The sequence below is a fragment of the Sceloporus undulatus genome, chromosome 2 (assembly GCF_019175285.1).
Source record: "Sceloporus undulatus isolate JIND9_A2432 ecotype Alabama chromosome 2, SceUnd_v1.1, whole genome shotgun sequence".
Taxonomy (NCBI): Eukaryota; Metazoa; Chordata; class Lepidosauria; order Squamata; family Phrynosomatidae; genus Sceloporus; species Sceloporus undulatus.
The window spans coordinates 157594507-157607391 of record NC_056523.1 but is presented as its reverse complement, the minus strand read 5'-3'; the positions used below and the strand labels follow the sequence as shown (position 1 = coordinate 157607391).

General features: G+C 38.5%; 1 protein-coding gene across 2 annotated transcripts in view; it reads right to left on the bottom strand.

Moving 5' to 3' along the window:
• Positions 1–5612, bottom strand: part of PECAM1 (platelet and endothelial cell adhesion molecule 1) — a 54210-nt gene extending 48598 nt beyond the window's left edge. For both annotated transcript variants that reach the window (XM_042452640.1, XM_042452641.1), the window contains exons 1-2: positions 5277–5612; positions 5138–5164 (exon numbers count right to left, since the gene is read on the bottom strand). In XM_042452640.1, coding sequence (XP_042308574.1) covers positions 5138–5164; positions 5277–5310 — 61 coding nt within the window. In that variant the 5' untranslated portion in view covers positions 5311–5612. The remainder of the gene's footprint in view (positions 1–5137; positions 5165–5276) is intronic.
• Between the last annotated feature and the right edge of the window lie 7273 nt (positions 5613–12885).

Genomic DNA, 12885 nt, shown 5'->3' with positions numbered 1-12885 from the left:
TAGTGCAATGTATTTTACTCAATCAATCAATGAAATAGTGAAAGCTACATATACTGAAATATAAGTAAAACAATTGTTCCAAAGAAAGGGTCATCGTACCAGTGCTTTTGGAAGATGTACATACAGTTTGCAGCAATTACCATCTTAGAAGATATAGTCCTTTCTATGAAGGCAAGAGAAGGAAGGGAAATATTTCCGCCATGATGCAGCACCCCTAGTTCCCTGACAGACCAGGCTGAACACCTCGCCAAACTATAGATCCCGGAATTACAGAGGATGGAGCCATAAAGTGTTGTCAAACTGCTTTATTTCTGCAATGTGGCAGGTCACTACAAGATATCTTAACACTTTTGCTGTAGTTTATACTTTGATAGCACAGAATGAAGCAAGCAGACACTTTCAAGTAATGCCTGGGAATGGGAATGTCCCTTCAACCCATTGGAACAAGACTGGTTTACCACAGCTCCATCCTCCACAGAAACGCCTTCCTTCTGTTCCTCCACAGATCAATTCCTCCTGTGGTGATAGGCTTTTTTGAATCAAAAGATTCTTACATTGTTAACCTGAGATAACAATGTACCTCTCTCTGAATAAGAATATCCAGTGGCATTTCAGCCACGTTCCTTTGGTGACTCACCACCGTACGTCTTTATCAAACGGTGAGAGGTTTTTGAGATTATATGAGAGGACAGTGATGACTCATCAACTCCTAATCTTGCTAGAAATTGTAGACTATCATACAGCATCCCAATTCCTCTCTGAAAGGTTCAAGCAACTCTGGAATTTAAATGAGCTCAAGGAGCAGCTTCCTTCCCCCCCTCCCCAAAAAAAAACTTCAATGCATTCATTCAATGTTTTGGCATGACTGGATCAAAAGGAGTGATGAGCTACATAAAACAAAGTCATGGTACAAGCATAATCAATCAATCAATTGATATAACTGATTCACATATGAACATGATTATATTATTATGCTCTTCCCTTTGCTGTCTCAATTGCTGAAACTTCAAGAGCAACAATTCACAATTCCAATTGTCTCCCAATTAAGGTTTGTGCCACCTGTCAATTTAAGGGAACTCCAGGAATTTCATAGGGTTTTGTAAGGCAAAGAATACTCAGAAGTGGTTTTGCCATTTCCTTCCTCTGAAATGAAGTTTACAGCACCTGGGATTTATTGGTAGTTTCCTATCCCAGAACTGACCAGTGCTGACTCTGCTCTTTACATACACTATCTTTTTTGATTTTTGATGTTTTTGTATTAGCAATTTTAAAAAATATATATATTCAGTGTACTTGAGTAGACAATTGCATCACTACAAAAAAGAAGGACATGGCCACATAGCCCAAAAGACCCACAAAAAACTATGGATGCCGGCCTGTGTCCATGAAAGCCTTCGACTTCACAAAGGACAGGAAATATAGGTTGATTTGAAGGCTGGGAAGCTACAGAGGAAACAGTCCCAGAAGGCAGGAAAAATACAGAGCAGAGAGAGTGGAAGCAGGGCAGCTAAAGGAAGGGGGGTGGAGTGGGTAGTGTTGTAAGATATGGGGCCCTTAGGGAACACGACTTGAAAAGGGGCCTGAGGAAAAGAAAAGCCCAAAGCCCATACAGAATTGACAAAAGGAGAGAATAGTGGGGAAAAGGGGTTGTGAGTGGAAAGATTTCATGCACAGGATCAGAGAAGAGGACAGGTTTTATGTTGGTGGAAAGAGATTGGTGCTTGGAAAAGTTACTTTTGCAGACAATAACAGAATCCCCACCCTGCATAGCCAATACATTTGCTGGGTGAAGCATTTGAAAAATTTTAATCCTCAAAGTAAATTTTCCAAGCTATGCATAAGCCTGGACAGGCAGGACATAGACTCAGGCCCATAATCAGAGTCAGGAAAGTTACTTTTAAAAAGTAACTGAATTAAAAACCCCAGTAGTTTGTTACTTAAATTGTTACACATTTAAAAATAAACTCTTTGTTTGCCTGTTTCTCAAAAAACAAAACAAAAACAAAACACCAATTCACTCTCATATAGGTACTTTTTAGCTACTTTCTAAGAACATATGTATGGATGAAGCAACAGGAGGCACAACACAAGCCAGCAATAATTATGTGCTACTACTTTGCCATCATTTACTGGAGCTACACCCCAGCAACTATAATGTTAACTAAAAGCTATACAGAAAACAAGTAAAGTTGTTAAGTTCTGATTGTAATGCAATTTAGCAATATCTTTGTCATTCAAGAAAGGTAATGAAAAACAACTCATAGGGGACAACATTAAACAACACAACATAACTTTAGTTAAAAGAGCATATAAAACCAATGTATATTAAAATCCATCAATAAATACTTGAAATTTTGTAATCTAAAAGTAATTCATAATTTAAAAGTAATCTGGATATATCAAACTATTTCTAAGCTCTGGTTAGAAATGACTGCAGGACGTTAAAAGAGAAAAAGTGGAATTAAAGCAGAATGTGATGCTGGAGAAGAACACTAAAGATTCCATGGACAGTGAAAAAGACAAAGAAATGAATCCTAGAGTAGATCAAGCCTGAAATCTCCCTGGAAGCCAAGGTGACCAAATTGAGACTGTTGTACTTTAGCCACATCATGACAAGGCATGATTTGAGACAATAATGCTAGGAAAGGCAGAGGGTAGTTGAAAGAGAAGAAGACTGCAGGCCAGATGGCAGTAGTATCACTAAGGTGGGGTGTGCGGACTGCATCAAGTGACACCCTAATGGAGAGTGACACCATTGCTGCTCACACATTTTTTTTTAATTTTTAAGAAAAATATTTTTAATGTTAAAAAATATTTATTTCTTTTAAAATTTTCTTTAAAAACATCACCTTTTATCAAATTTTCACTTTAACCATATGAAACTATGCATATGTAAATACACTGAGGTGGTGTGTATGATATTGTTATTTAAAGGTATAATTTTAAATTTGCTAGTTGTTTTATGTCACAACTATTCAGTGATATGCAGAAATTATGATTAACGAGTAACATAGTGCAAAAACTATTACCAAAGATTCTGTATTGTGTGGTATGGGTGGAGGTGAATGGGCTCTGTGTGACACCATGAGTTACTGCATTGAATGATATCAACCCACTGCCAGGTTCCAGGAATTAAAAGTATGTGGGTGAGACAGGTACAGATCCAATGGGAAAATAGGAAAAGAGGAAAAGTTGCTCAAAGATAATCTGTGATGAGTTGGTGTGTAGTTCCAGGAAGAAAGGAATAGAAATAAATGCAATGGGAAAGCTGTAAAATAGCATTTATCCCACCTGATATTGAAAACTGAGCAGGGCCAACCCTGGTTAGTACTTGAATGGGAGACCACCAATGAATGCCAGATGCTGTAGGCTACATTTCAGAGGAAGAAAATGGCAAAACCACCTCTGAGTATTCCTTGCCTAAGAAAACCCCAGGAAATTCATGGGGTCACCATAGGTCAACTGGCGAGTTGAAGGTATATACATTATGAGAGAGAGAGAGAGAGAGAGAGAGAGTGTGTGTGTGTGTGCGCGAGCGCATGCATGCATACATAAAAGAAAACACAGTATGGAATACAAGGAGTCAACAAAGAAGGGTCTAAAGAGAGAACCACAAGTGTACAAAAATGATTTGATCACCTTGATCAGCATGGTGTGTACTTCAAAATGTAAACATGGAATTGTGAATTGCTGTGTTTACATGATCTGATACAGCATATTGTATCTTTAAGATACAGTGACCTGAATCCTATTATTAATCCCAACTAGAATAGACCCATTGAATTGACTAGATTTATGCACACATTGTCTCACAATTCAATAACTGATTTAATGGATCCACCCTAGTTGGAACTAACCAAGAGGGTGCTGGCCAGTAAGTAATAGCCCACCCATTGTACAAATCCTGTTTGCCCAGTTTGCTGCCCACATTTTGCTTTAAAACGAAACCAAATAATTCAGAGAACTTTGGGATTTTAAAATATATCACATGTTTGATTGCATGTTCTCTGAGCACTGAACTAAATGTAGTGCAGCAGAACCATGAATAAGATCTACAGCAGGTTTAAAAACTGCTGTGTGTGTGGGGACCGACCAATCACTTAAAAAAAATTGGTGGCTCTTACCAAATCTAACAGGTAATAATATTAAGTGCAGGATGGATATGGATGTGCCTTCCCATTGTCTGTCAACCTATGGCAACCCTATGGCAAGAAATACTCAAAGCTGGTTTGCCAGTTACTTCCTCTGAAATAGCCTGTAGTATCTGATATTCATTGGTCTCCTATCCAAGTACTAACCAAGGCTGATCCTTGCTTAGCTTCCAAGGTCAGATGGGATCTGATGCCATTGGAGTATTTAGGCAGGGAGGGGCTCATTATTTCCTGTACCTGTCATCTTATAATTAATGTCACACCAAAAGCTGATATTTGACTTCTGGAGTAAAACATCCCAGTAATTGTACAATACCTGTTTCTCTTGCCTAAAAAGAGAAGGAATAACTTGAGAAGTGGAACATGTGATTTTAGTTTGGAAAATGGTGTGCTGTTTAATTATGATGATGAATTTTAAATGGAGAATGTTTTAATACATATATATTTTATTTGTTCTTTTAAATTTATGTGTGTTTTAATTGAGATCTTTTAACTGATATTGTTTGTCTGTTAAGTGTTGTTGTTCCCCACCTTGATCCATGGGGAGTGGCAGGTAATAAATAATAATAATAATAATAATAATAATAATAATAATAATAATAATAATCCCTTTCCTCCAGTGCTAAGTGTTCAGTCTGAATTAAAGTGCCATGTAGCTGCTAAAAGCAAAGAAACTCAACTGATACACACTAGCTTTAGCGGCTTATTTCAGGCTGGTTGGTACACTAGCCAGGAGATTTTGATTAGAAGAGAAAACCATAAACATATGTATATAAAAACCATGAGAATATATCGCTCTATTCATCCTGTTAAAAGAAATACTGTTAACAGATATACATGTACATTTTCACCAAAATATAATAGGCCAAAATCCTCCTTTTGTAAATTAAGAATATTTTCTCCCCTACCATATCCAACTCATTACCCCAATAAGCCTGAAAGTCTTCAGACTGCAAAGATGTATATTTATAAAAGTTGCAACTCACCGCCATCTTGAGCTTTCAGCTTGCAACCTGGGGGGAAAAAACACACCAAAGGCAATATTGTCAAAAAATCAATATGAGGGAAGAAAAAGTTGTTACTGTTGTTGCTGTTGCTGATGAGGATATTTCACCCAGAACTTACATTGTAAGAGGATCAACAGCAAAACACAATACATCTCGTCATTGGAATCAAGGTATGAAACTCCAGAATGAGGAAAAGTTCATTAGCTCTGGTAGATCCCTTTGTCAAGGACCTTCAATCATGAAGGATTTTCAGTTTCTTTCCCAGATACGAAAATTCAGAAGCGTGACCTTGCTGTTGCAGAAACAGAGTGGCTATGTTGTTTCAGGACTGTGTGCTACAGACTGGCTAGATACTGGTCAAGTAATCATTCCCATTACTGGAAACTGGAAGTGGCAAACAATGAAGATCTATCTGCTGCAAACAGGCAGATTACTGCTCAGGAAGTGACTAGCCTTTTCCTGAGGGAGTCAGTGAGCGCATTTGCTTTGTTCAGTTTCTTAAGGTACATTTGAAAACAAGAAGTACTAGTGACACTTTTCCGGTGATTCGAGTCATTATTTTAATGCCAGTCCTCCTTGGCTGTTCAGTTTCCCATATAAGAATACAGTACACTACAAAACATTTGAATTTATACGTAACTCACTTTAAATATGCTTTCATAGAGTTTGGTCATATATGCCTCTTCTTTGCCAGATTTTGTGAAACACAGTTAGGGTGGTTCCCCAAGTGAGGCTAAAAGCACTCTTTTCTCTAACTTTATTATTAAAAGTTGAAGATGCTCAATAGGTGCAGAGAGGCCAGAGACAGCCATTTTTAATTAAAATCCCCATAAATGCATTATTTGAATCTTTTGCTCTTGTAAAAAATATAATCCCCTGTCAATCTCTCTCTTTTTTGGTCCCACCCTACATTCAAGTTGGTTTACAACAATTTAAAATTACTATGACATAAAATAGATTAAAATCAGTTTAAAATACATGGAAATGCATTAGAACTACAGGGTAAGCAGGGATCTCATATAAAACCTGTTCTTTATATAAAATGGCAGATATCTACCAGAGTACATTTAACTGGCAAACATCTACTGGCAATTGCATACCCTCTAGCATTTCACAGAAGAAGACTGAGACATGTGTGGCCATGAAATATCTGTCATCAAGATGGTGAAAGTTATTGATGAAGAAGATCACACAAGCTAGAAGCTTTAGCTCTTGCCTGAGACTATTGGGAAGGGCAAAAATCTGCCCTCCTGTTCAGTTAAGGGATGCAAACTACTTCTACACTTTGAACTCAGTCGGCAGTGGCTGAAGTAAGCCCAGGACAAAGCAGAGAGTAGGAGCAAGAGAAAAAAACTGAGATATTTGAAATGCAGTTGAAAAAGTGGAACAACAGAGGCTTAAAAGGGACTGTCCCTGCCAAAGCAGGCTATCTGGATTGTATGCAAATAGCTAGATTAGAGGTTCTCAATCTGTGGGTTGCGACCCCTTTGGGGATCAAACAACCCTTTTCACAGGGGCCGACTAAGACCATTGGAAAACATATATTTCAGATGGTCATAGGAACCGAGACAAAAATGATTTTATGGTTGGGGGTCACAACAACATGAGGAACTATATTAAAAGGTCGCAGCATTAGGAAGGTTGATATCTATTTATCTTATCTATTTACTGTAGAGGAAAGCTGGAGAACATGTAGCTCTCCAGCTCACATCATCAGCAGCAGTGGCATCACTAGAAGGTTTGGGGGGGGGGGGTCAGACTGCATTGAGTGACACTCAGGATGCCACCTGGTTGTGCCCTCTTACTCTTTCGGTGCAGGAGGAGCGCACATGTGTCCTTCCAGCTACTCCTTCTCTTTCCCAGGGGAGAAAGCCCAGGAATGGAGTTGCTAGAGGGGTGAATGTGTGCAGCCTTCCCATACTGGATGACCCCATGGTTAGTGACACAACTGACCAGCAGCATCCATCTATCAGCCTGTACATATCCCATCTCTTCTGATTTTGGAAGTGAAGCGGGTTCAGGACTGACTATTATTTGGATGGACTAACACCAGGGGATCCTTCCTGAAAATCTGGAGAGCCACTACTGCCAATTGGAGGGGGCAAAAGCAGTCTAGATGGCCCAGATGGCTGCGGGGAGCGGGGAGGCTCACCTCTTGCTGGCTAGAGAACAAGAAGTGTTATTTCTAAGAGCGCTTGAATGATGAAAGCTAATTCTGCATGACATTTTAGTCTGCTATACAGCATTATGCAAAAGTCATGCACACACTTTAGCATCTCATTTGAAAGCAAAGCAAAGGTGTTTAAGCATGGCGCCATTTCTGCTGGTTGGTTGTTGCACTCCTGTGTTCCAGTCCGCAGGGTCAATCTTCATACTGATGCAGTTGTTCAAAGATCAAATACCTGGCACGGTGGCATGCAGAATCCCACCACAATCCACTCCTTATTGTCACTGCAAAGCAAAACAATGACGTGGAATGTTTGGTTTTGACAGTGGATCCATATCAGGGAACACTTATTTTTTCCTATGTGTTGATCAAAAGAAGAGTTGTGTTTCAAAAACTTTATGCAAGAGAAACCTCTGTACAGTATCTTTTGTTCATTAGCATTCCACTGTAGTCTTTCCCACACCCACCATATGGGCTGGAACGGCAGTGTTTATTTTAGCAAAGTAATTTTTTCCACAGGCTCTGTTCACAGGGTCTGCAAACTGTCTTTCTCCAGCTATTCCTCAACTATTTGTGAAGACTGGGTGCAGTGCAGAGTTTCCAGACAGCCTCCTCAAATCAATGAAACACACCTGTGTTCCCAAATGATTCTAGTGTGAAGACACAAACAGAATACAATAAATAACAAATGATGGAAAGGAAATAAGGAGAGGGTTGGATCAAAGTAAAAAAATTCAGACAAAGAGAACTGTAGCCCTCCATGTACAAAATTGGCAGTAGCAGTTGAAAATGTCCATTATATTCATTGGGTTTTGTTCCAGGTCAATGGGATAAAGCTTTACAAAGAACAAAAACTAGACAACCCTTTGAATGCTGTCAGTCACATTTTCTTCTCTTTCTTTTATTTCCAAATGATATGTGTTTACTTTGTATACAGCGGGGAGAATAAAAACAATGCTGGGTTTCTGAGGGTGAAACAAATAGCCATGTATTACCATATAGACAGAACAGACAGGTGATTATTATAGAATCATTGAATTGGAAGAGATCCCAAGGGCCATCCATGCAGGAAGTCACAATCAGAGCATCCCCGACAGATGGCCATCCAATTTCTGTTTAAAGACCTCCAAGGAAGGAGATTCCACCACTCTCTGAGGAAGTGTGTTCCACTGTTTAACAGCTCATACTCTCCAGAAGTTCCTCCTAAAGTTGAGGGAGAATCTCTTTTCCTGTAGAACATCCTGTGTAGAACATCCATTGTTCTGGGTCCTGTTCTCTGGAGCAGCAGAAAACAAGCTTGCTCCATCCTCAATGTGACACCAGTTTGTTGGGGGCACTTAGCTTGATGCCAGCTACAGATGCTGACGAAACGTCAGGAAGAAACTCTTCTAGAACATGGCCACATAGCCCTAAAAACCCACAAAAAACAATGGATGCTGGCCATGAAAGCCTTCAACTTCAAATTACACTTTGTAAAATGCTCAGGATATCAGTAAGTGGTATAGAAATGTACTTGCTATTGTTATTAATGTATGATCTTCTCTAGTTTAATACTAGCAGAAATTACATATAAAATGGGCAAGGAATCCAGATTTATGAATGGATCATCATAGATCAATCTGATGTATAAGTTGAGAACAGGTTTGGGGGGCCAAAATTATGCATTTTCATATCACCCGTGGATAAGCTGAGGGTAAAACCAGGATCTAAAGGATGAAGCAAAGGAAAAACAGTGCTAAAGAACTTACAAAATTCCAGCAAGCATAACTATTTATGTTCATACTAAAGGCTGGATGGATGAGAGAATAGAAGTCGGTCAGTGATTTCAGGACAGATTACACTCTTGCCTTTCACCAGGGGATGATTTGGTTTTTTTTTATAAAAGTACAGTACATATACTGACCTGTGGATAGGTCGACTCAGGTTTTGGGGTTAAAATTTTTGATTAAAATTTCTAAACGTATACATGAATATTTACAGTAGATGGATTCCCTAATCTTAGTCACATCCCTGTATTTGATTCAAAGAAAAAGGATGTAAGTGAACTTTGGAGAAAGACAGATGATTTGCAAACTCAAATGTACTTCTTTAATTGTACTTTTTTTTAATGGGTGTAGTTTTAAGCTGTAATGTACATTAGTCTTTGGCAGTATAAATCAAGGAAGTCTCGCAAGGTTTGGTCTTTGTTCTCATAGCTTTCCGTATTTACAAAAAGTCTCCTTTGTTTCTCTCCAGATTGGGACGTGTTCTTCCCATGCCTACAAGTTCAGGTGCAAATTGTGCTACAGTCTTTCTACTGCATACATTACTGTGGCATATTGCCATAGGAAGGAAGTATTTTTCTGTGCAACAACGTCTAGCAACAAGCACCCTTGTCACCATTTAACAAGCTTGGTCAGAGAAAAATAAAATGGTAGTCATGACAATAAATGACTGGGAAATGGGGAGTAATTTGTAGGTTTGTTAGCACTGTGTTTATGTTCCTTATCCTGCTTGTTAAAATATATTTATCACAAATTTTTGAAACGTTGGCCAGGTGCCATTTGGCTTCTCCAAGATGGGATAAGGAGACAGAAAAGAAAGAGTGCACTCTCTCTCTCTCTCTCTCTCTCTCTCTCTCCATTGTAGGCAAAAGTTGGAAGTTAGAGGTCTGGCTCAGATTTAAATCTCCACGCAACCTCAGGCCAGTCATGAAGGCTAGGCCAGTCATGAAGGCTGCATCTGCACTGCAGAATTAATGCAGTTTGTCACAGCTTTAACTGCTGTGGATCAATGCTATGGAATTCTATTCTTTGTACTTTTGTGAGATAGTTATCCTTCTCTGTCAGAGAGTTTTGGTTCCACAACAAACTACAAATCCCAGGATTCTACAGGATGAAGCCATGACCATTCAAGTGGTAACAAACTCTATTAATTTTGCAGTGTGGCAGCAGCCTATGCCTCAACATACTTCACAGGAGTTTAGTGAAAATAACATATGGAAGAGAATAATATCACAAAAACTCTGAGCAATGTGTAGGAAGAAAGCGTTTCAGAAAGTAAGACTGAGGGGGCATTCCCACTTAACTTTTAAATCGCTATATAATACACCGATTATATTAAAACCGAAATACCAACGCTATTTGACCCCGCTTTCCGAATCGGGTTATTTTCGTTCCCATTCATCCCTAAAACCGGTTTTAATGTTACCGATCGTTCCCATTTAAGAAATAACGATGTATTAGAAGCCGAATTTGCATATAAACCCGGTTTTGTGGCTGTCAATCAATCTTCGTCATTGATGACGTTAGTATAACCTGGGTTAACATAACCATGTATGTTCGATCTTCGTTCCCATTTATCCAAACCGTTACTATTTTCTTTTCTTTTTTGGCGCTTTTTTTTTAGAATGGACAATAAGGCAGTGCTTAAGGTTGTGAAACGTCATGAGCCTTCTGCCTTTAAAAGTCTGCCCCCCCCGCGCAGTTCACTCTCCCTCTTGTGCTAGTGCTTCCTAGCCATGGACCTCGAGGCGACCTACAACAATTTTTAACCGTGATTATCAGCGATGGCCTGGGGTCTCAGGAGAGAAGGAGAAGTTTGCAAGGGAGGGTTTGTTTCACTCCTTGCTTCCCCAAACCGAAGGCAGTGATGGAATTATAAATGAGAATATTACATCCCAGGGAATGTAAATCCAGGAAATATAATAAGAAATAATTAGATCCAGGGAAATATAGATGGGAATATTACTATCCAGGAAAAGATAGATCCAGATGGAATTATAAATGAATATTACCAACATCGCAGGGAATATTACAATCCAGATGGAATTATAAATGGAATATCGACAATCCAGGGAATAATTAAATCCAGAGCATGCGAATTTATAAATGAGACTGTGCATCCAGGCAATATCAACATCCAGATGGAATTATACAATGAAATATTCATCCAGGAATATTAAATCCAGATGAATATAAATGAGATATTACGAATCCAGGGAATATTAATCCAGTGGAATTATAAATGAGAAATTGGACATCCAGGAAGAGTAATAAATCACGATGGAATATAAATGAGAATATTACATCCAGGGAATATGAAATCCAGATGGTTAAATAGAATTACAGCAGGGAATTAAACAGATGAATTATAATGAGTCTCGGAATTATCCGAGGATATATAAAGTCATCCAGGGAATAATTAAATCCAGATGGAATTATAAATGAGAATATACATCCAGGAATATTAAATCAAGATGAATTATAAATGAGACATATTACCATCCGGGGAATATATTAATCCGATGAATTAAATGAGAATATACATCCAGGGAATATTAAATCCATGAAATATAACTGAATATTAATATCCAGTAAATATAAATATGGGAATATTATATCCAGGGAATACTTATCACAGCATGGAAAACAGAGAATGAGAAATATTACATCCAGGAATATTAACATCAGATGGAAATATACGGGAATCTTATATCCAGGTAAAATATAAATGAGAATATAATCCAGGGAAGTATTCAAATCCGATGGAATAATAAATGAGAATATTACATCCGGGAATATTAAATCCAGATGGAAATCACTGGGGAATATTATCATCCAGTAAAATATAAATGGAGAATAATATCACAGGGAATATTAAATCCAGATGGAATATAAATGAGACAAGGACTCCATGAATATTAAATCGACTGACGCAATATACAATAAAATGGCAGAATATTACAAGCCAGGGAATATAGAATCCAGATGAATAATATAAATGAGGGAATATTCATCCAGGGAATATTAAATCCAGATGGAAATATAAATGAGAATATGGATATATCCAGGGAAATTGAAATCCCTAATGATAAATTATAATGAGAATAGTACATCCGGGAATTATAAATCCGGATTATAGAATGAAATTATATCCAGGGAATATTTAATCCAGGTGGAATAGAAATCGAGAAATTAGATCCAGGGAATAATTAAAATCCAGATGGAATTTATAAATGAAGAATACGAGAATAGGCTTCGAGAGATAATGCAAAACATACACATCTTGAAGCAGCTTCGTAACACTAGGATTTAGCAGACAGGAGTTTCAGACAGAAAGCCCAATGCAACACAACAGAAATGCCCCCCTTTCCCTGGGGAAAAGAACCCAAGCCTTGGAAACCTTTCCAACCAGCCATGCATCCTTCCCAGCCCTGAAAGGACAGAAGAGGTCCAAACTGGGATGGTACTGACGATGCAGTCCACTGGAAAGGACCAAAGACAGGTCACACTGCTCAGCTCTTATCAGTCCTCACCACCCAGGCAAACGAAGCTCTCCGGTAAAATCAGTTCAGGGTTGGCCTGAACGGCCAGTTGTGAATTTGTTGATTCTCTGTTCTGTTTTGTGGCAGGAGTTTAAAAGCGCCTCCTCCTTGGAAAGGAGATAGCTCAGAAGTCCTTACTTTGTTCCAAGTCCTGTTTGACACATTTTGTGACAGAGTTGTGGATGGGCTTTGCTTGTAGTTTTATAGTTTCTTCTTCCTTTTCCCAAATCTGAGAATAGGGGTGCTATTTTAGAA